This window comes from Myodes glareolus, chromosome 17, assembly GCF_982192425.1.
Source record: "Myodes glareolus chromosome 17, mMyoGla1.1, whole genome shotgun sequence".
NCBI classification, from domain to species: Eukaryota; Metazoa; Chordata; class Mammalia; order Rodentia; family Cricetidae; genus Myodes; species Myodes glareolus.
This window is the reverse complement of record NC_142042.1, coordinates 34827847-34852048: the sequence shown is the minus strand read 5'-3', so window position 1 is coordinate 34852048 and position 24202 is coordinate 34827847. Positions and strand designations below refer to the sequence as shown.

Genomic DNA, 24202 nt, shown 5'->3' with positions numbered 1-24202 from the left:
GATTAGTTAATTCAAAGATGAACAAACAGTGAAAGGATAATTTAAATTAATAAGGAAAGGTTTTTCATTTAAATTAGCTCCATTGAGATCTTTTCCCTAGCAGAAAAATAATTAAAGAGAAATTCTGACCAAGGTGGAGAGAGTGGGAACAAATTAAAACCTCTGATTGGCCAGCTCTGTCAAAGGTTGACCTCCCATGGAGAGGAGCTGAACCAAAGGGGTGGTTTCCCCCAGATGTTGTGGCTGATCCAGACATAAGCAGCACCCACTGTCCCCCGGGAAAGCAGGCTCGGGCACTGCCCACAGTGTGTCTCTCACTCCGCCCTTGTTGGTCTGGAACTCAGCAATGTAGCTCTGACTCACTTCATAAGGAGCCAAAGTCCTTTGCAGTGAGTGTCCTGTCATCTAGCTTCTGAGTCATCTCTCTTCAATTAAGTTCCTTTGGGTGATCCCGAAGATAGGAACTCCTCAATGAAGCTGCAAAGCAGGTGAGGAGTCAGTGTATTATATAACAGGACCTGGTTATATAAAAGACAGCAGCATATAGTTCATGGTGAGGGAACACGGTAGATGAGCAAACATGAACAGTCTGTCTTCTGAATGGAAGTGGATACAGTTTTAAACACACAGATGGAAGAAATAATTAAAGAAAGAAATAGCAAGTAACTTTAAAGCTGGGAAGGCATAAAGTCAGGGGAGTCTTGCAAGATGGTCGGTTCCTCTTGCTGGTCATCTGCTGAGGACAAGGGCAAAAGACTATAAACTGACTAAAAGTACAGACCTTGTTATAAATGCAGAAAACCAAGCAGGCAGATGATGAGGGTGGGACTAGGAAATAGGAATGTGTAATAGCAGCACCCCATCATCTGAAAAAGGCACGGGGGAGTTTGTTTGGTTTTGTTTTCCTTGGCAAGAAGATACTGATTAGGATAGAGAGTGCAGATAAAACCAAGAGGGACTCCAGCTTGAGGGACAACCGCAGACTGACTTTCTCTTCAGACTGCTAAGAACAAGGAATAATCTTGAGTCACAGGAAGGAACATATGCACAAATTAAACCAAGTGAAAGTGGCTTACCAGGGCAATTCTATTGGTAAAAAGGCTGGGCCAGAGCTCAAACCTGGCCAGCAAACACACAGGGTCAAGATGACTGCCATCTTTTGTCTCGGATCTAGATAGAGACTCAGTTTCCTTCCATCGGTAAGAGCTTGACTTCACAGTCTGCCTCAGTTGTTTACAGAGAGGAAGAGAAGGCTAAGGAAATATGAAGCCTGTCTGGACTAGCTACCTTTGATAGAAGATAAATAGCAATAAAGAAAGTGGGAATACCTTTAATAGAAAACAACACAGAATCTCCCTTGAAAGACCCAGAGCTGCTGCTGTGGGGAAAGCAAAGGAGCCGAGAGGACAAAAGTCATGGCTACAGCACTGTGCTCTGGAGGGTGTTCCAGAGGGATGGCACATCTCAGCACACAGCATTGGGTTTATAATGACAAGATAAACCATGATAGCCAGGAGTTAAGGAAATGTAAGGCCAGGGAGATGTGGCTTATCCATATGGACTTTGAGGTCACTCAAGATGGTGGCACCCCAGGGTTTTTGGTAATAGGAGGCAGATAAAAGGAGATAGGGGTAGATAGCTGATAACTCTGAGTAACTTGGCTATACGATCAATAGCTAAGATAGATTAGACAAGATGGCAGATAGCAATGCTGAGATAGGCTGGAAGATATTAGAGCCAAGTTGAATGGGAGCAAAGGAAGAGGTTTTTATGTGTATAAATATATATGTGAACATATATATACTCACATCATACAGAAGTCATGCTTCCTCAGGCATAGGCATGCAACTTGGTGAATGTATCTGGAATTCCATGCTTGGGAGATGGAAGCAAGGGGATGTAAAGTCCAAGGCCTGATTGAGCTACGAAGCAAAACTCTATTTCAGGAAAAGAGAAAAAAAAAGGATTGGCAAGTTTTGAATGACAAATGTAATGAATCCTTCAACATCGTTCTTGTTATTAAGAACCAGGGAAGCAAACTTTCTGTTGTATTTAGACATCCTCTGCACGCTGCCAAACCTACACTCTTTGAAAGAAAGCCAACCAATCAATTCAAACTCTGAAACAAACTCAAGCAAGTCTTTACAGGTCATGAACAGCATGAACACAGAATTTGGTAAAGTTTGTTGGCCAGTTTTACAATGCTCCCATTCCCCATTTGTTGCTAGGGATGCAGAGTAATCTTAAAACTTTTATGTCAATCCAATCCTTTTCCATGTATCTGCTAGTCTTTGATATGTAAAAACCGAACAACTTGGGATAAAAAGCAGAGGTTAAATACCATGCCCTTCAATGCTCTTTTAATTTTTATGATATATACAACAACATAACCCAGAAATGTTCTTTCCCATCATTTAAGCGGGGAAAAGGGATTTCTGTGAGTGTCTGAAGGTTAGTGTTCTGAGATAAGCTCAGGACATCCCCTTTCCCTTGTTGCTGACATCTCTAGATATCATGATAAAATATTCGCTCCTTATCATGAATCTACTCTTAGTCTTTTGGGCTATACTGTGACCTTTATACCCAGATGAAGGAGGGATATCAGACTCTGAACCCTTGGTAGTCCAGAGCAGGTTCAGTAGGGCAGTCAGACCTTGGAGTACACCATACACCCTGGAACACCCTGGAATTACACAGTGAGGCCTGGAGACTGGCTGTAAAAGCAGTTAATATAAACCATTGCTGGAGAATGTGGTTTCTGCCTTCCTTTGGAGACACAGGCATGCATCAGCACCAGCTTTTGCTAATGACCCCTTCTTCCAGACCCCTCTCTCAGGGGGACGAGGACTGCAGAGCCAAGGGAAGGCAGCTGAATCCATAGTATCCACAGCATCTGCAGCCGCATCCTTCACTTCCCCAAACCCAAAGATACTAAGTCTTGGAGTTTTGTAAGAACAGGAAACAAATGGGCTAGGTCCACGTTAAGTTGACTCAGTATTACCAACAGGAAAAGTCTTTGAGGTAAAGGTTGTCCTGCCCACAGGTATATGTAATTCTTTTTTTTTTCTAGATCTAGTAAGTGGTAGGAGCTGACTAGCTGTATGGAAGGGAACTGGAGAAGTATAATGTTGTAAAATTAAGAGGCACTTAAACATTTGGTGATGCTACAATACAGAGAAAATGGGTTTTCCAAGCTGATAAGTTTAATATGCCCATCTGTCAGCAGCGTGTGTGACTCCAAGCAGTGTTCTCTTACATCCGGGTATTTTGCTCCTCTCAGTAGTTTAAGGTGGCCACAGACAAAACAGAGAGTCCTCGTGTGGAAACACGATTCAGTGAGCAATGGTAAGAAACCATTCTAGTGTCTTCCTTCCAGATCTCTTCCTTGAGCTATGAGCTACTTCAGCGGCCTTGAGATCAGCGTGGAAACATTCATAACCAGACAATGCTTTGTCCTTATCTGGCACATCCAAGGCACATGTAGTCCAAGGAATCACTTGTACCAGACACTGAATATCAAAATCACTTTCTAATAAACACCAAAAATATGCATCATCTTCACAAAATAGTAAAGTGGATCTAGACCTGAGGTGCTCTACTGCACTGGTATTGGTGTGAAGCTTCCTTTCTCAGACAATAAAACAGAAACTAAGGTTTATTAAGTACCTGATGTCTACCATTTCTTCAGGTTGGTGCTTTTGCACAGTGCTTCAAAAATGCTCTCTAGGGGACACTGGCAGATCATAATTGAGCCAGCAACCTGACTCATAGAGACAGTGATCTCCACCGGAAGGAACCAGAGTGAGACTGAACCAGCTACCTAGGACAGAGAGCGAACAAGCTCCACTGGGAGTAGAAGCCAGAAGTAAATCCAGTCTTGGAAGACAACACAGTCCTGGGACACTGGAGGTTCAGGATTGAGCCAGCAACCAGATCCAGAGTCTGTGATCTCCACTGGAACAGGTACAGGGGAGTAACCACTGAGCAAGTGTGCCAGAGCCAGAGACTACTGAGGGTCCGGATGTAAATCTGGGACTTTCAAGGGAGTAGACCTAAGCCAGGACCCCGGTGAGTCTGGACGTGAGTCTAGGACCTCTCAGGAACTAGGATTGAGCCAGGACCTCTGCCATTCTGGGCATGAGTGAACTGGGGACCTCCGAGGGAATAGGCAGGAACTAGAGATATCAGAGGGGCCAGGCATGAGTCTGGGTCCTCAGAGGGAGTAGGCCTGAGCCTGGACCTCTGTGGGTCCAGGAATTGGTCTGGAACATCAAAGGGAATAGGCAGGAACCTAGAACCTCTGCAGGTCTGAGCATGAGTCTGGGACCTCTGAGGGAGTAAGCAGGTCCTCTGTGATCCTGGGTGCACCTGAGCCTGGGACCTCCGAGGCAGTAGACCAGAGTCAGAAACCTTTCCGGGTCCAACTCCAACCCAGGGACTTCTGCAGAAGAAAATCCAGACCAGGATTTATAGAAACAGGTCAAAGCTGGTAACCTAGGTCACATTTGCCCTGAGGCAAGAAACTCAACCTTGGGCAACAAATTTCACAGGGTTGGCTCTGAAGAAGCTATCTACCACAGAGAGGGCCTGAGGAAACAAGCTCCAATTTGAGCAGAAGCCAGGAGCAAATCCAGGCCGAGAAGCCAACCCAATCCCAGGACACTGGTGGATCAAGATTGAGCCAGCAACCAGATCCAGAGTCAGCGATCTCCACTGGAACAGGTACAGGGGAGTAAGCACTGAGTGAGTGAGCCAGAGCCAGAGGATGCTGAGGGTCCGGATGTAAATCTGGGACCTTCAAGGGAGAAGACCTAAGCCAGAACCCTGGTGGCTCTAGGGATGAGTCTAGGACCTCCCAGGTACTAGGCTTGAGCCAGGACTTCTGCTGGTCTAGGCATGAGTGAACCTGGGACATCTGAGGGAATAGGTAGGAACCAGAGATCTTGGCAGGGCCAGGCGTGAGTCTGGGTCCTAAGAGGGAGTAGGCCTGAGCCAGGACCTCTGTGAGTCCTGGCACTGGTCTGGGACATCAAAGGGAATAGGCAGGAACCTGGATCCTCTGCGGGTTCTAGCATGAGTCTGGGACCTCTGAGGGAGTAAGCAGGTCCTCTGAGAATCCCGGTGCACCTGAGTCTGGGAACTCCGAGGCAGTAGACTGGAGCCAAAAACATTTTCTGGACCAACTCTAACCCAGGAACTTCTGCAGGAGGGGTTCCAGACCAGGATTTACAGAAACATGGCAAAGCCTGAAACCTAGGCCAAAGTAGGCCTGAGACAGCAAACTCCAAGGGAGCAGAGCAAAGCACAGGAGCACTGAACTATCTCCAGGAACATGGAGTGACCAACAGGGTAACTAGTGACTGTACCACAAAGAACAGCCATCTGAGCTTTGGATTTACTGGCATCTAGAAGATTATTCAACAGACTCTCAGAGAGCCCCAACCATACCTATTAGAAGAAAAGATGAGTAGAAAAGATAAGAAAGAACACATGCAACACTGCAAAGACCGACACAACACCAGTAAAACCTTACAACAGCAAGACCTGCACAACCAAATATGAATGAAACAGAAGAAATTGACCTAAAAAATTACTTCAGGAGAATGTTTGAAACTCTAAAAGAGGAAATGAGAAATTCCCTTAAAGAAATGGAAGAAAAGACAAACAAAAATTGAAAGATATCAACAAATCACTTAAAGAAAAAGAAATCAAATATATGAAAGAAACTATTTAGGACTTGAAAACTGAAATAAGAGGCAATAAAGAAAACACAAACCGGGGATTATAGAAACAGGCATTATGAGAAAACAATCAGGAACCACAAATGCAAGCATGAACAGCAGAATACAAGAGATGGAAGAGAGAATCTCAAGTGCTGAAGATACAATAGAGGAAATAGACTCATTAGTTAAAGAAAACATTAAATCTAACAAGATCTTAACCCAAAATATCCAGGAAATATGGGACACCATGAAAAGGCCAAATCTAAGAATAATAGGTATAGAAGAAGGATAAAAAGTTCAACTCAAAAGCATAGACAACATATTTAACAAAATCATGGAAGAAAACTTTCCCAACCTAAGGAAAGATATGCCTATGAAGATACAAGAAGCTTGCAGAACACCAAAAATACTGGATTCAAATAAAAAGTCTTCTCGCCACATAATAATCAAAGCACTAAACATAAAGAAAGAAGATTAAGAGCTGCAAAGGAAAACAGCCAAGTAACATATAAAGGTAGATCTATCTGAATTACACTTGACTTATCATTGGAGACAATGAAAGCCAGAAGGTCCTGGTCAAGCGTTATGCACACATTAAAAGAGCACGGATACCAGCCCAGACTACTATACCCAGCAATACTGTCACTCACCATAGAAGGAAAAAACAAGATATTCCATGACAAATCTAGATTTCACCAATACCTAGCCACAAACCCAGCCCTATACAAAATACTAAAAGAAAAACTCCAACCCAAGAAAGTTGGCTACAGCAAAAAACCCACAGACAATTGATGGTCTCATAGCAGCAAATTCCAAAGAAGGGAAAACACACAAATTAACATCACCAACAATAAAAACTAAATTAACAAGAGATAGCAATCACTGGTCATTAATATCCCTTAATGTAAACATCTCAACTCACCTATAAAAAGGCACAGGCTAACAGATTAGATACGAAAACAAAATCCATCCTTCTTCTGCATACAAGAAACACATCTCAACCTCAAAGACAGACATCATCTCAGAGTAAAGGTTTGAGAAAAAAAATATACCAATCAAGTGGACCGAAGAAACAAATGGATGTAGCTATCCTAATATCTAACAAAATAGACTTCAAGCTAAAATCAGTCAAAAGCGACAAAGAAGGTCATTTCATATTAGTCACAGGAAAAAATCTATCAAGAGGAAATTTTAATACTGAACATCTATGCCCCAAATACAAGGGCACCCTCATATGTAAAAGAAACACTTTTCAAGCTTAAATCACACATTAAACCCCAAACACTAAGAGTGGGAGACTTCAACATTCCCCTCTCACCACTGGACGGGTCAGTCAGACAAAAAATGAACAGAGAAATAAGAGAACTAACAGATGTTATGACACAAATGGACTTAACAGACATCTATAGAATATTCCATCCAAGCAGAAAAGAACCTTCTTTTCGGCACTTCATGGAAACTTCTCAAAAATTAACCACATACTCAGTAACAAAACAAACCTCAACAAATACAAAAAAAATTGAAATAACCCAATGTACCTTATCAGATCATCATGGTATAAAACTAGAAGTCAACAGTAATACTAATTCCAGCAAACCCACAAACACATCAAAATTAAACAATGCTCACCTGAATCATCAATGGGTCAAGGAAGAAATAAAGGGAGAAATTAAAGACTCAATGAAAATGATCACACAACATACCCAAATTTATGGAACACAATGAAAGCAGTGTTAAGAGGAAAGTTCATAGCACTAAACGCCTACATAAAGAAGCTGGAAAAATCCCACACAAGTGAATTAACAGAACATTTAAAAACTTTAGAACACAAAGAAGCAAACTCACCTAAGAGAACTAGAAGTCAAAAAATAATCAAACTGAGAGCTGAAATCAACAAAATAGAAACAAAGAAAACAATACAAAGATTCAATGAGACAAAGAGTTGGTTCTTTGAGAAAATCATCAAAATAGACAAATCTTTATCCAAACTAACCAAAAAGCAGAGAGAAAATATCCAAATTAACAAAATCAGAAATGAAAAGGGGGACATAACAACAGACATGGAGGAAATACAGAGAATCATCAGGTCATATTTCAAAAACCTGTACTCCACAAAATTGGAAAACTTAAAGAAAATGGACAACTTTCTGGATAAATATCACTTACAAAATTAAATCTAGACCAGATAAACAAATTAAACAGACCTATAACTGCTGAAGAAGTAGAAACAGTCATCAAAAGTCTCTCAACCACAAAAAGCCCAGGACCAGATGGTTTCAGCTCAGAATTCTACAAGACTTTCAAAGAAGAACTAATACCAATACTCCTCAAATTATTCCACACAATAGAAACAGAAGGAACATTGCCAAACTTTTTTTTTATGAGGCTACAATTACCCTGATACCCAAACCACAGAAATATATTACTAAGAAAGAGAATTACAGACCAATCTCACTCATGAACATTGATGCAAAAATACTAAATAAAATACTGGCATATCAAATCCAAGGACACATCAGAATCATCATCCACCATGGTCAAGTTGGCTTCATTCCAGAGATGCAGGGATGGTTCAACATACAAAAATCTGTCAACGTAATCCACCATATAAACAAACTGAAAAATAAAAACCACATGATCATCTTACTAGATGCTGAAAAAACTTTTGACAAAATACAACATCCTTTCATGATAAAGGTCTTGGAAAGAGCAGGGATACAAGGAACATACTTAAACATAATAAAGGCAATATATAGCAAGCCAACATCAAACTAAATGGAGAGAAACTCCCAGCGATCCCACTGATATCAGGAACAAGACAAGGTTGTCCACTCTCTCCATATCTATTCAATATAGTTCTTGAGGTCCTAGCTACAGCAATAAGACATCAAAAAGAGATCAAGGTGATACAAGTTGGAAAAGAAGAAATCAGACTCTCACTGCTTGCTGATGATATGATAGTTTACATAAGCGATCCACAAAATTCTACCAAGGAGCTTCTACAACTCATAAACACTTGCAGTAATATAGCAGGATACAAGATTAACTAAAAAAAAATCAGTAGCTCTCATGTACACAGATGATAAAAGGGCTGGGGAAGAAATCAGAGAATCAAAACCCTTCACACATAGCCACAAATAGCATAAAATATCTCAGAGTAACTCTAACCAAACAAGTGGAAGACTTGTATGACAAGAACTTTAAATCTTTGAAGAAAGAAATTGAAGAAGACACCAGAAAGTGGAAAGATCTCCCATCCTCCCGGGTAGGCAGAATCAACATAGTAAAAATGACAATCTTACCAAAAGCAATCTACAGATTCAATGTAATGCCCATCAAAATACCAGCAAAATTCTCCAAAGACCTCTAAAGAATGGTACTCAACTTCATATGGAAAAGCAAACAACCTAAGAAAGTCAAACCAATTTTGTATAATAAAAGAACTTCTGGAGGCATCATAATCCCTGACTTCAAACTCTACTACAGAACCACATTACTGAAAACATCCTGGTATTGGCATAAGAACAGACAGGAGGATCAGTGGAACCAAATAGAAGACCTGGATATCAATCCACACATCTTCAAACACCTGATTTTTAACAAAGCAAAAAAAAAAATCAAATGGAAAAAGAAAGCATATTTAACAAGTGGTGCTGGCATAACTGGATATCAACATGTACAAGAATGAAAATAGACCCATATCTATCACCATGCACAAAACTTAAGTCTAAATAGCTCAAAGACCTCAACATAAAGCCAGCCACACTGAACTTTATAGGAGAGAAAGTGGGAAATACACTTGAATACATTGTCACAAGAGACTATTTTCCTAAATATAACCCCAAAAGCACAGACACTGAGAGAAACAATTAATAAATGGGACCTCTTGAAACTGAAAAGCTTCTGTAAAGCAAAGGACATGGTCAACAAGACAAAACTACAGCTTACAGAATAGGAAAAGATCTTCACTAACCCCACATCAGACAGAGGTCTGATCTCCAAATATACAAAGAACTAAAGAAATTGGTCACCAAAAGAACACATAATCCAATAAAAAAAAATGAGTACAGACCTAAACAGAGAACTCTCAACAGAGAAATCTAAAATGGCTGAAAGACTCTTAAGGAAGTGTTCAAGATCTTTAGTCATCAGAGAAATGCAAATCAAAACAACTCCGAGATTCCATCTTATACCTGTAAGAATGGCCAAGATCAAAAACACTGATGACAACTTATGCTGGAGAGGTTTTGGGGAAAAGGGAACACTTCTGCATTGCTGGTGGGAATGCAAGCTGGTACAGACCCTTTGGATGTTAGTGTGGCAATTTCTCAGAAAATTAAGAAACAACCTTCCTCAAGACCCAGTAATACCAATTTTGCATAAATATCCAAAGAATGCTCAATTGTGCCACAATAACATGTGCTCAGCCATGTTCATAGCAGCTTTGTTTGTCACAGCCAGAACCTGAAAACAACCTAAATGACCCTCAATCAAAGAATGGATAAGGAAAATGTGGTACATTTACACAATGAAGTACTACACAGCAGAAAAAAATAATGACATCTTGAATTCTGCAGAAAAATGAATGGAGCTAGAAAACATTATTTTGAATGATGTAACCCAGACATAGAAAGACAATTATCACATGTACTCACTCATAGGTAGTTTTTAAACATAAAGCAAAGAAAAGCAGTCTACAAGCCACAGTCCCAGAGAATTTAGACAGCAGTGAGGACACTAAGAGAGACTTCCATAGATCTAATCTACATGGAAAGTAGAAAGTAGAAAAAGGCAAGATCCCCTGAGTAAATTGGGAGCATGGGGACCTTGAGGGAGGTTTGAAGGAGGGAGGGGAGAGGCAGGGAGGGGAGCAGATAAAAATGGAAAGCTCAATAAAAATCAGTAAAAAAATGCTCTCTATATAAAGTACTACTGTCTTTCTTTATATGTGAGGAAACTGAGGTTCAGGCAGGTTCACTAATCTGACGCCATGCATGGTAGCGGTTGTTATGATTGCAGTGTTAATACTTGCTTGTTTGTTTCTAAAACACATGCTTCTTGTTTAATATATCATATTTCTACTCCATTGGCCAGAGATTGGTCTTACTTTTGTAATAAAGATTGGATCTATTACCGCTAAGCTTAAAAAAAATACTGTATTTTTAATTATATGCACTTTTGTGTCTGTGTGACGGTTTGTGTGTGCATGAACAAGGTGCTGACAGAATCTGGAGGAAGACATCCATTGCCCCAGGACTGGAGTTACATGCAGTTGAGAGTCAGCCTACGTGGGTGCTAGGAATCAAAGTGAGTCCTCTATAAGAGCACTTGGTGGCTTTTTGTTTGTAGGTTTTTTGATGTTTCTCCTTCCATTGTTTGTTTGCTTGAAACACAGTATTGTTCACTAGCTGTCTGGGAACTCCCTGTAGTTCAGGCTGCCCTCAAACTATAGAGATCTATCTGTCTTTGCCTGAGTACTGAGATTAAAGCCATATGTCATATGCCATCACACCCAGCTACAGCATGTGCTCACAGTCTACTGAGCAATCTCTCCAACCTGTAGTTTCTTTAAATTATCTTAAATTATTTTTTGAAACTTTCATACTTTCGTACTATTTAATCATAATATTCTACCATCATCTCCCTCTAGCTTCCTTAATGGTCCCCATCCCATCACCCTCCCAACTTCATGTCCTCCTTGGTTGTTATAACTGTTGCCCATACACCCATGAATGTAGGTCTACCTATTGGAGGGTTGGTAACCTACTAGCCAAGTCCTCAAATGACAGTGTTGCTTCCTCCATCAATAGCCACCAACATCTAGAGGCTTCTAAATCCACGAATCCCTGTAAGTAGTGGCCTGCCTGAGAAGCTGTTTTGTAGACTTTAACCTACAGGCCTGTAATCTGACACTGCACCAAGACGACATGATGTCATTTACAAGGTTCAAGGCGGAGAACTGAGCAATCAACTTTTTCTAAAAGAGTCTCAGATGTAGACGCGAAGAAAGCATGGAAAGAGAAGCCGGCGTGTTACGTAGTTAGGCAATCTCTTGAACTTTAAACTTCCACATCACAGTGTGAATTGCTTCGAAGATAAGAAGTAGGATAAATTCTCTCTTGTGGATGACAGGATCCAATCTCTGCTTTCCCAGAGGCACACACAGCCGAGACCATGGCATTTGACGGCAGTTGGAAAGTATACCAGAATGACAACTATGAAGCGTTCATGGAGAAAATGGGTAAGGACTGTCTACCTGGGCAGCTCAGTGTTTGCTTTCTCCTGTCTGTGTGGTAGAGAACGCCTGGTGATGCTGGGCTCCAGGTGCGATGGTGCAGAGTCGGGAAATCCACATCCATGCTTCCTGCTTTAGGAAGGACATCTTGTCTCCCTAGGGCAAGTGTTAGAGCCCTTGAGTTTTCTTCCCTTGCTTGTTGCACCTATGCAACTGAGAACTGATGTGCTTGTGTTCATTTGAAGAAAGAAAATTCTAGTGAGTTATGATAATTTCCAGAGTTTAAAATAACACTGATTCATAGGCAGTAAAAGAACAAAAAACTTTTAATAAAGTAAGAAAATAATTTTATCACAACTAATCTTGAATAAATTCTATGTAATTCTCTTCTTTATGCTATCTAACTTTAGAAATAAACACAAAAAGCTGTGTATTCTTTGTGGAGGTGTAATTTGATTATTACAAATGTTATAAATGTCTACTAATATTCTGGCAAACCTACACTACAAAATTAAGCAAAAAAATATGTGTCATTTCCCAAAATAAAACCCACATAAATGTCTTATACTTTAAGGATTTTGAATTTATGTTTATGAAATTTGTGCATTTGTTTTATAATGAATTTAATCATAAAAAATCTCTAATTTTTCTGGTTTTGGATCAATCAGAAATGCCACAAAAATCAGAAAAATTATGAGGCAAGCAAAACACGGCACTATATGCCTGTGATTTTAACTCTTCGAGAATGAAATGGGAAGATCTTAAGTTAAAGGCTGGCCTAGGCTATGCAGGCAATTTGGAACCTGCACGGGTTCCAAAGACCCAGTTTCAAACAACAACAACAACAACAACAACAAAATAAATTCAATTTTGAAAGTAGTGTTGAAAATTAGTAAACATCCAGATATGAACCGGTGTTACTTTAATATATGGATATATATTATTTAATAATTATTCAGTTCTCCATTTGACCTTGAGGAAACTTGACTGGACACTGAAGCACAAAGTTGGTTCGTCTTGTTAACATCACCCAGGGCTAAGGTGCTGCAGTTTGTTGCTTCATTTGCCCTTTCTGAGTTTGGAAAAGCTGCTCGAACCCTTTCTCTGGATCTGCCAGAGCTTCCGCTTTCTCTCTAAGCATCTCAGTGTGGCTGTGCACACACAACACTGTTTGCTCTTTCTCCTCCACCCACAAAACAAAGATGAGCAAACAAGACAAACTTAAAAAGGCAAACACTCTCTGTGAACACAATTATTTCTTGTTCCCTCCAATCTCTCTCCTTTCACAGGCGTTAATATGGTGAAAAGGAAGCTTGCGGCTCACGACGGCTTGAAACTGATCATCACACAAGAAGGAAACAAATTCACAGTCAAAGAGTCAAGCAACTTCCGCAATCTCGAAATTGTGTTTGAACTTGGTGTCAACTTTACCTATACTCTAGCAGATGGAACAGAACTCAGTGTAAGACTTTTTTCTTTTCTTTTCTTTTTTTATAAACAATGCATTCCTGATTTTTTTTAAACCAATACAAAGAGGTTTATCTCATGTAGTGGTTCAGCTAATGCAAATTCATTCATTTATTGAAGAGGTCAACAAAGTCTGTTCATATTTGATATGGCACACATTGGTAAATGTTTAAATGTAGTATTTCACTGTGATGCACATCTGTGAAATAGCTCTACTGAACAGCAATCTTTATAATAATCCACTTAGATAGATTGAGTATAGCGATACTCCCAGGGTGTCTCATTTAGGGTTTATGCTACTCTGAAGAGACACCATGGCCACAGCAATTTTAATTTTTTGCACTTCTAAGGATTTACTTCATTTATTATGTATAGTGTTCTGTCTGTATGTATTCCTGCATACCACAGAGGGTGTCAGATCTCATTACAGATGGCTGTAAGCCACCATGTGGTTGCTGGGAATGGAACTCAGGACCTCTGGAAGAGTAGTAGCCAGTGTTCTTTATCTGTGTGCCTTCTCTCCAGCCCCACAGCAATTTAATAAAATAAAACATTTAATTGGGCTGCTTATAAGTTCAGAGGTCCAGTCCACCATCATCATGGTGGTACATGGTGGTATGCAGGCAGACATGGAGCTGGAGAAGGAGCGGAGAGTTAATACACCTTGGTCTGCAGGCAACAGGAAGTGAACTGTCGCTTGGCATGGCTTGAGCACATAAGACCTCAAAGCCCACTCCAACAGTGACACACTCCCTCCAACAAGGCCACACCTGCTCCAACAAAGTCACACCTCCTAACAGTGCTGCTCCTTATGGGAGTCATTTTCTTTCAAACCACCACACAAGGGAATGTAAAGTTCTGTTTTTTTCAACTCTTCTTGCTGGGAGACCACAAGCTGTTAGTGTTTAAAATACTCAAACACAATAGCTGTTTATAAATGTCCTTGGACAATAAACTTAGAAGCCAGGAGTGTAGTTGAACCAGGAGCCTATGACAGGCACCGAATTCTGGGTTGTGTTTACAGCACTATATCAAAGCTGGGCATGGTCACACACACCTGCAATCCCAGGACTTGGGAACTGGAGTCAGAGGATCATACAGTCAAGCTTTAACTCAGATACAGAGCAAGGTTGAGGCCAGCCTGGACTGCATGAGATCCCATCTCAAAAAAAGCAATGATTAAAAAAAAATTAATGAATGAGAACAAAGGAGTCAAGACCTTGATGGTGACAGCCACAGAAAGAGCTGCCCTGAGCTAGGAGGGCTCACTGACCAATAACAGGGAAACCTGCCTAGGACCAAATCAGGCCCTCTGAATATAGGTGGCTGTTGTGTGGCTGGGGCAGTTTGTGGGGCCACTGGCAGTGGAACCAGGATTTATCCCAAGTGCTTGAACTGGCATCTAGGTGCGCATTCTTTTTGGAGGGATACCTCCAAAAAGCTCAGCCTAGATTTAGGGGGAGGGCCTTAGTTATGCCTGTAAGTGAAGTGTCAAACTTTGTTGACTCCCTATGGGAAGCCTTACCCTTTCTGGGGAGTGAATGTGGGTGGGTGGGGGGAGAGGAAGGTGAGAGAAAAGCAGGAGGAGGGGAGGGAGTGAGAATGGGAATAGCTCTGTAAAATGAGAAAAGATTGTATTTAAAAAAATTCTTAATTAAGAAAAGACAAAAAATAATGAATGAAGGAGTAGCCAAATGTAAAATCTAATACATTATAGGTCATTAAGAATGTCCCTTTCAATGGACAGGATAAAAAATTTTAGGGACTTGGGCTTTTCAACTAATTTTTCAAAGAATATTTTTAGCCTCAGAGTTTTTTCTAGCTAAGTGTACTTGTAGTGACGTGTGTGCAGCGGTTGCACATGCCCACTGCAGAGGGAGAGGCCATAGGAGGACATCAAGTGCCCTGACCCACTACTGTGCATCTTATTCCCTGGAAACAGGGTATCTCACTGAACCTGGAGGCAGGCTGATGGCCATGAAGCCCCCATGATCCTCCTGTCTCTGCCCTCTGCAGCGCTGGTGCCATAGGCGTGTGTGAGCACACCTGGCTTTGTACATGGACTCTGGAGATTTGAATTCAGCTCCTCATGATTGGGTTACAACTGCTCTCACCAGCTGAGCCCTCAGCCCTGCAATGACAGTGTAGTTGTTGAATATTTTATCATTAATGATAATCCCTTCTCATCTGCACTAAAACTCAGCACATAGCAATTGTCAGCAGAATTGTGCTTAACAGTTCCCGGTGCAGCCTTGGCTCCCCCAGCTCGGGGCCAGTCCTCTTTCTGACTTGGGAGGAGCTGCTCTGTCATTTCACAGTCTCTGCAGATGTAAAATGGAGGTAATGTATTATTCCATAGCGTCCATAGGGCCACTGAGTGAGAATGTGGGTCTGTAAAACTGGAAATCGTGTTAAAGACATGTAAGACGGTAGTAATAATAATAATAATAATAATAATAATAATAATAAATGCTGCCTTATTATTGTGATGCAGGGGACCTGGAACCTTGAGGGAAATAAACTTATTGGAAAATTCACACGAGTAGACAATGGGAAGGAGCTGATTGCTGTCCGAGAAGTTTCTGGTGATGAGTTAATCCAGGTAAGTTGTAAGAAAGATTTATAGCTACATTCCAAAGACAAAAATGACTATGAACAAGAATTTTGTCAACGCTGAGCTGTACATTTAATAAGCAAATTGCTACTCTTCTCTTGTAAATATATATAAATGTATGTGAGATAGATAGATAGATGGATAGATATGAGGCATTTGTTTATTGGGGAGAGTTTACATATAAGTACATTAATTTCTACTTTAACAAAAAAGACGAATGTCTACAAAGCAAAATGTAATTTTAATGGTCTATCCTATATCTTCCTAAAATGCTTCTAACAAATATAAGAAAATACAGAATAGCCTCTAACGTTATTATTTTTCATAATTTTGGATTAACAAATTCTTAAGTAACTTAACACATACCTTAATTAAAACATTCTATGTTTGTAAACATCTTTCAGACCTACACATATGAAGGAGTCGAGGCCAAGCGGTTCTTTAAGAAGGAATGAGCAAGCTTCCTGGAGCCCAGAGCAGCACTGAAGAGCTGAACCGTGGTCAGACTTCTCTCTCCATCGTGTCAATGAGAGACAGAGTCATCCTTTCATGAACATTGGCAAATTTCCAGTCTTGTCAATGCCTAAAATGTAACAGCCAGTTAGAACTTCGTTTGCTTTATGTTCCTAAAGATATATCTGAAGTGGTATTTAAAAGGAAAATAAATATTGTTTTCTCATTGCTTTGAAGTAGTGTTTCCTTAAATTAAAAAAAGTTATGTGGTATATACATTGGTGACTGTTTTTTAAATGTTTTAATTGTGTGTGTGCTGAATTTTATTTTTTCTGAACATTTTTAAATTGATGTGTCATACACAAAACACTTTGAGTGGTCATACACAAAACACCTTGAGTGGTCCCTCCTATGGAGCTGGTCTGCAAAAAAATATATAATATAATCGTGTGTCCTTTTATTCTACAGAAAATGGACCAAAATGTAGATTGACAACTCTCCTTTGAGTAGATGAAAAATCTTTTCACTTCTCTCTCCCTGGGCCTGTGTATGACCAAGCCTTACCCTGGACAACGAGAACTCTTAGTTCCGGCCTGGTCTTAGGCTAACTACTGTGAACCTGAGAAAGCCACTTCACTGCTTTGGGAACTAGTTCAGGCATCTTTAAAATGAGATGCTTGGACTAGGTTTCTAAACTCCGTTCACACACACACACATATGTATACGAATGTGAATGTATGTGTATATATATGTATATATACACATATACGTATATATATACATATGTGTGTGTATGTGTGTGTATGTATATCTCCAAACAACAGTTAGTAACTCTCCTCTACCTTTCCTTCCTTCTTTCCTTCCTTCTTTTCTTCCTTCCTTCCTTCCTTCCTTCCTTCCTTCCTTCCTTCCTTCCTTCCTTTCTTCCCTATTTTCCCAGTTTTTTGGTACAGGGTTTCTGTGTAACAGTCCTAGCTGTCCTGTAACTAGTTGTAGACCAGCTGGCCTTGAACTCACAGAGCTCTGCCTGCCTCTGCCTCCTGAGTGAGTGAGTGCTGAGATTAAAGTTGTGTGCCACCACCACCCTGCAAACTGTCCCTTTTTTAAGCAACCATCTGGGAATATGCCGCAGGGAGAGAGTGCTGGGGTGTTAGAGAGCATGGAGTGGGGAGAGAGAACTATCATGTATGTTGTTAAACATAGCTGCCTTCATGGGTTCACAACCCGTTCTGGCTCAGGAAGACCCTATGTTTATTTTAATGTCTTGATGTTACTGTCGTCCTAATCTCAATAACAAGAAGCCCTTGTAGTTTTCATTTTTCCTTTGTTTTTATGTGTGTGTATACATGGTTATGTTTTTATGTACTCATGTTTCGGAGTGCTTGTACACATGTGTGCCTGGGTATGTATGGAGGCCAGAAGTTGACATTGAATATCTTTCTCTATTCCTCTTCACCGTATTTTAGGGAACAAAATCTCTAACCGAACCTGGAGCTCATCTGTCAGTGACTGGCAGGCCAGAAAACTCTGGGGACCCTCCTGTATCTACTGCCCTCCCAACATTGGGGCACAGTGGTACACTACTATGCCCAGGTTTTATATGGGTGCTAGGGATCATAATGCAGGCCCCCTCATTTGTGTAGCAAGCGATTTACCCCTGAGCCATCTGGGATCTCAGTTCCTTTGGTATTTGTACTGACCCTGCAAACTGCTTACCTAGTCCTATCCCTGTTCTTAAGTACAGGAAGCATGGGGCTAATCGGAAGTCATGGTGATGGACTGTTCCAGAGGGTGTCTCAGTACACCTCTTCTAGAATACAAAGTTACAGAAATCCCCCTGCCGTATAATCCAGATTGCCAAGAACAAAGATAGAGTATGAACTTGCAATCTGGTAGTCAGGGCTTAGGACTGTGAGAAGCTGAAGATTAGTAGAAATCAGAAGAGAGGCCTGAGTGCTCCTGAGTCTCAGCCCAATCGCAAGATCATATCCTTAAGTCTCCTTTCTAAAAATTCTCTCTCTCTTTCTCTCCCCCCCTCTCTCTCCCTCTCTCTCTCTCTCTCTCTCTCTCTCTCTCTCTCTCTCTCTCTGTCTTTGTCTCTGTCTCTCTGTCTCTCTGTCTCTCTCTCTCTCTCACACACACACGCACACACACATGCAAGTACACACACATGCAAGTACACGCACATGTGCGAAACCATGCCAATTCCATGAGAGTTAAAGAACAGACCTCTTTCTGAGCTAACTGAAACACTTCTCTGTGTATAGGCGCAGTGACTGGTGCCATTCCTTCCTTTCACTTCTAGATAATGTGACAATAGAGTTTGAGCAAGGATGTCAAAGGGCAGACATGTGACACAGCGCTTTTTCCCTTTATCAAATTATTTGAGCAGAAAGAATGGATGAGCACAGCTCCACGCTCCAGCCCAGATAAGTGCTTGTCCTGTGCGCTCCAGAGCATAACTTTTCACCTTTTTATTTATTTTTTGTTTTGTTTAAGTTCATCTTTCACACAATTGATTTCAATCAATCCCCTCAGCAGAGACATTATTTAAGGGGCAAATTCTGACCAAGGGTGGAGAGAGTGGGAGCAAATTACAACCTCTGATTGGCCAACTGTCTCAAAGGTTGACCTCCCATGGAGATGAGCTAAACCAAAGGGGTGGTTTACCCCAGATGTTGTGGCTGATCCATAGTTTCCAGACATAAGCAGCACCCACTGTCCCCCGGGACAGCAGACTCGGGCACCGTCCCCAGCATTTATCTTCAGTCTCATTTTCACGTATCTGTTGGTCTTTGATGTGAAAAAGCTGAACAATTGGGATAAAAAGCAGAATTCATATATTCTGAGGTTAAATACTATACCTCACTGTGCTCTTTTAATATTTATGACATAGTCAACAAAATAACCCAGAAATGTTCTTTCCCATCATTTAAGCGGGGAAAGGGGATTTCTGTGAGTGTCTGAAGGTTAGTGTTCTGAGATAAGCTCAGGACATCCCCTTTCCCTTGTTGCTGACATCTCTAGATACCGTGATAAAATATTCGCTCCTTATCATGAATCTCCTCCTAGTCTTTTGGGCTATACTGTGACCTTTATACCCAGATGAAGGAGGGATATCAGACTCTGAACCCTTGGTAGTCCAGAGCAGGCTCAGAAGGGCAGTCAGACCTTGGAGTACACAATACACCCTGGAACACCCTGGAATTACACAGTGAGGCCTGGAGACTGGCTGTAAAAGCAGTTGATATAAACCATTGCTGGAGAATGTGGTTTCTGCTTTCCTTTGGAGACACAGGCATGCATCAGCACCAGCTTTTGCTAATGACCCCTTCTTCTAGACCCCTCTCTCAGGGGGATGAGGACTGCAGAGCCAAGGGAAGGCAGCTGAATCCATAGTATCCACAGCATCTGCAGCCGCATCCTTCACTTCCCCAAACCCGAAGATACTAAGTCTTAGAGTTTTGTAAGAACAGGAAACGAACGGGCTAGGTCCACGCTAAGCTGACTCAGTATTACCAACAGGAAAAGTCTTGGAGGTAAAAGTTGTCCTGCCCACAGGTCTTATGTAATTCTTTTTCTTTTTTTTTCTAGATCTAGTAAGTGGTAGGAGTTGACTAGCTGTATGGAGAGGGAACTGGAGAAGTATAATGCTATAAAATTAAGAGAACACTTAAACATTTGGTGGTGCTACACTAAAAAGAGAAGATGGGTTTTCCAAGCTGATAAGTTTAACATGCCCATCTGTTAGCAGCATGTGTGAAGTCAAGCAATGTTCTCTTACATCCGGGTATTTTGCTCCTCTCAGTAGTTTAAGGTGGCCACAGACAAAGCAGGGAGTCCTAGTGTGGAAACACGATTAGGAGAGCAATGGTAAGAAACCACTCCAGCATCTGCCGTTCAGGCCTCATCCTTGAGCTATGAGCTACTTCAGCGGCCTTGAGATCAGCGTGGAAATATTCATGACCAGACAACACTTTGTCCTTGCCCAGCAAATCCAAGGCACACCAGGCCCAAGGAGTAACCTGTGCCAGCCACAGTATTCCAAAATAACTATCTAATAAGCACCTAAAATATGAATATGAATTTTCTTCGTGAAAAAGTAAAGAGGACAGAGGTATTGGCGTTGGTTTCCCACACTTACAGAGATCCGTGGATTCAGAAGCCTAAGGGTGGCAGTGGCTGGGGAGGGAGGAAAAGTCACTGTCCTTTGGGGACTTGACAGTAGGTTACCCATCATCCTCTAGGTAGACCTACATCCATAGGTGCCTTTGTTAAAGTTTCTGTTGCTGTGAAGAGATACCATGACCACGGAAACTCTTATAAAGGAAAATATTTAACTGGGCTGACTTCCAGTTCAGAGATTTAGTTCATTCCCAACACAGCAGGAAACACGGCAGCTTCCTTTCTGAGACAATGAGGACCTATGGTTTGTTGAGTACCTGATGCCTGACAGTTCTTCAGGTTGGTGCTTTTACAAAATGCTTTAAAAAAAATAACCTAAATAAACAGTACGACTGTACTTCATTATATGTGATGAAACTGAGGTTCAGGCATGTTGAATAATAGGAAATCATGCATGCATGGTAGTGGGTGTTATGATTGCAGTAGTAAACCTTGTTTCTTTTTAAGAACACATGCTTCTTTTTAAATACATCATATTTCTAGTTCATTGGCTAGAGACTGGCCTTACTGTTGTAATAAAGATTGGATCTACTACCTATAAGCGTTAAAATAAGACTTATTATGGTTTTAATTATGTGTGTATATGAGTGTGTTTGAGGGTTTGTGCATGCATGAGAAAGGTGCTCACAGACTCTAGAAGAAGGCATCAGGTGACCCAGAAGTGGAGTTCCAGTAGTTGACACTCAACCTACTTGGGTGCTAGGAATCAAACCGAGTCCTCTGTAAAGAGCAGTGTGTGCTCTTTTTCTTATCATTCGCTTGGTTTCCTTGTTTGTTTCTTTGTTGAGACACAGCCTCATGACACAGATTGAGACACAGTATCACTGATACAGCCCTCACTGGCCTGGAACTAGCTGTATACCGAGTGTCCTCAAGTCACAGAGATCCAACTGCCTCTGCCTCCCGAGTACTGAGATTAACGTCATATGTCATCACCCCCAGCTACAGCATGTGCTCCTATCCACCAAGCAATCTCTCTGTCCTGTGGCTTCTTCAAAACATTTTGATTTATTGTTTGAAATTTTCAAACTTTTATACAATTTACCCATAACATTCTATTATTGTCTCCATCCAACTCACTTAATGGCCCCCATTCCATCACCCTCCCAACTTCATGTCTGTGTTGTTGTTATTATTCTAATAACTGATACCCATATACCTGTTGTTTTGTTTTGAATAGGTATGTCCCTATACACTCATGTGTTTGAATGCTTGGACCCTAGGACCTGCACTATTAGGAAGTGTGGTCCTTGTTGGAGTAGGTATAGCCTGGTTGGAGGAAGTGTGTCACTGTGTGTGTGGGTGAAGGGGGGGAGGTGATTATATGCTTAGTCAGTGTAGAATACAGACCTATGAATCAAGATGTAGAACTCTCAGTTCCTTCTCCAGCATCGTTTCTGTCTACGCGCTGCCATGCTTAATGTCATGACTACAATGGACTAAACCTCTGAACTGTAAGCCAGCCCCAATTAAATATTTTCGTTTATAAGTGTTGCTGTGGTCATGCTATCTCTTCATGGCAATGGAAAGCCTAACTAGGGTTCCCATGGATGTAGGTCTACATATTAAAGTATGTTAAGCTACTATCAAGTCCCCAAAGGACAGTGACTCTCCCTCCTTCAGCAGCCACCACCATCCACACATAGGTTTCTAAATCCGTGAATCTCTGTATGTGTATTGCCTGAGTTGTAGTCTTGCAGGCTTTAGCCTATAATCTGACATTGCAACAGTGACTACATGATGTTATTTATAGAGTCCATGATGGAAACTCAGCTGTCCACTTTCCAAAAAGATTGTAAAAAACAATCCCATAATATTTTAAGTAAGTTTACAATCATAAAGTGGGAGGCATTCGTAACTATCCTGGCACAAGCACATGGTCCTCAGATTAGACACGTCTTGTAGAACCATCGTGAACTTTTAAATTTCCTTCCACATTAAAAGTATGCTAGGTTTGTGATGTCTCGGAGATGATAAGGTTTCATCATCTTTGAGAACACAAAGGTGACACAGCTGTTTTTGTTGCATCTGAGGCTATGAATGAGAAGAACTTTCCATTATTAGAATCTTCCCCATCCTTGCTTGTGTTCTGACATTTTCTTCTTTCAAAGTGAAAGCAAGAATCTAGTAGAAGGCAGTTTTCTTTCTAATGTGCTCATTAAACAAGAACAAATGCAGCACAGCTTCACAAAACCTGGTGCCCAATGGACAACAATCAAAATTCTCAACTGTGATTCTGTTGTCCAGCGCAGTGTGAGGAGTTGTTGGAATCCTCTTCTCTGGTGCGGTTAGAATCCTTAGCAGGACATACAGCTTCTCTGCTGTCCTTGAGTTAATGAGAGGTTCTCTGAACACATTCATTCATAGTAATAGTCTCTTGTCAGTCATTAACATCTTAAGACCTGTTAACAACAAGGCTTCCTGTTTCCTGCTCCAAGTGTTTCCTCTTCCAGCACAGGTCTCCTATAACCTGGAGACAGCAGCAAAAAAGGGGGGACAGGTGTAGACTGCTGGCTGGTCTCTCATGCTTGTCCCCCCGCCACCCCCGCCATACTGGGCTATGGCTTCTGACTCAGAAATCATATGGTTTATGACATCTATTTACTTTGGAACAGAAAGTGAGAAAAACCATCTTGTTTAAATATCTGGCTTTTGTTCTCTCTCCACATGGCAAACAGTAAACCCTGATCCTGAGAGATTTGTGATGATCCAGAGAGATTTCTACCTCCTGAGACTTTGCTTAGTTGTCTATCAATCTTCAAGACGAAAAGAAATCTTGTGACTCTCACGGTGTTGGAAGGTGTCCCTGAAATTGGGGATATTGTCTTAGTTGGGGTTTTTATTGCTGTGAAGAGACTCCATGACCACAGCAACTCTCATAAAGAAAACATGTAATTGGGGTCATTCACTTACAGTCTCAAAGGTTCAGTCCATTATAACCATGTTGAAGAACCTGAGGTGTGAAGGTAAGTGTGGTACTGGCTACATCTTGACATGCAGGCCATAGTAAGTAGAATGAGACACTCTGCAGTATCCTGAGCACAGGAAACCTCAATCCCTGCCCCCACAGTGTCATGCTTCCTCCAACAAGGACAAACTTCAACCAAGTCACACCTCCTAAGAGTTTCACTCCCTATGAGATTATGGGGGCTGATTACATTCAAACTGCCTCATTCCACTCCCTGTCCACCATGAGCTTGTAACAATATCAAAATGCAAGCTGCATTTAGTCCACCTTCAAGTTGGACTAAGTCCCCATAGTCGAATAGTCTCAACAATGTTTATAAGTCCAAAGTTCAAAGTCCTTTCTGAGATTCATGCAATGTCTTAATTGTAATCCCATATAAAATCATAATAAAAAAATAGATCACATAGTTCCAACATATAACGAGACAGGATATTCACTACCGTTCTAAAACATAGGAGAGGGAACATACTGAGAAAATATTGAGCCAAAGCGAGACCAAAACCCAGCTGGGAAAACTCTAAACTCTGCATCTCCTTGTCAAAACACCCTTTAAATCT

General features: G+C 41.1%; 1 protein-coding gene and 1 long non-coding RNA gene across 2 annotated transcripts; both read left to right on the top strand.

The window, feature by feature from the left end:
- Window positions 1-3813: 3813 nt before the first annotated feature.
- LOC146891213 (uncharacterized) lies at window positions 3814-11024 on the top strand. The gene is made up of 3 exons (XR_014997798.2): window positions 3814-3963; window positions 4551-4722; window positions 10939-11024. It is a non-coding gene; the product is annotated as an uncharacterized LOC146891213 (long non-coding RNA).
- A 780-nt stretch (window positions 11025-11804) lies between these two features.
- On the top strand, window positions 11805-16728 carry LOC125414841 (fatty acid-binding protein, intestinal). The gene is made up of 4 exons (XM_048456977.3): window positions 11805-11964; window positions 13248-13420; window positions 15920-16027; window positions 16444-16728. Exons 1-4 carry the CDS (start codon window positions 11898-11900, stop codon window positions 16492-16494), a joined length of 399 nt encoding a protein of 132 aa, XP_048312934.3. The 5' UTR covers window positions 11805-11897; the 3' UTR covers window positions 16495-16728.
- Window positions 16729-24202: the final 7474 nt, after the last annotated feature.

Coding starts and splice junctions, on each gene's coding strand:
- LOC125414841 (XM_048456977.3), top strand. CDS start 11,898: ATGGCATTTGACGGCAGTTGGAAAGTATACCAGAATGACAACTATGAA. Junction 13,421..15,919: donor CAGATGGAACAGAACTCAGT/GTAAGACTTTTT, acceptor ATTGTGATGCAG/GGGACCTGGAACCTTGAGGG. Junction 16,028..16,443: donor CTGGTGATGAGTTAATCCAG/GTAAGTTGTAAG, acceptor AACATCTTTCAG/ACCTACACATATGAAGGAGT.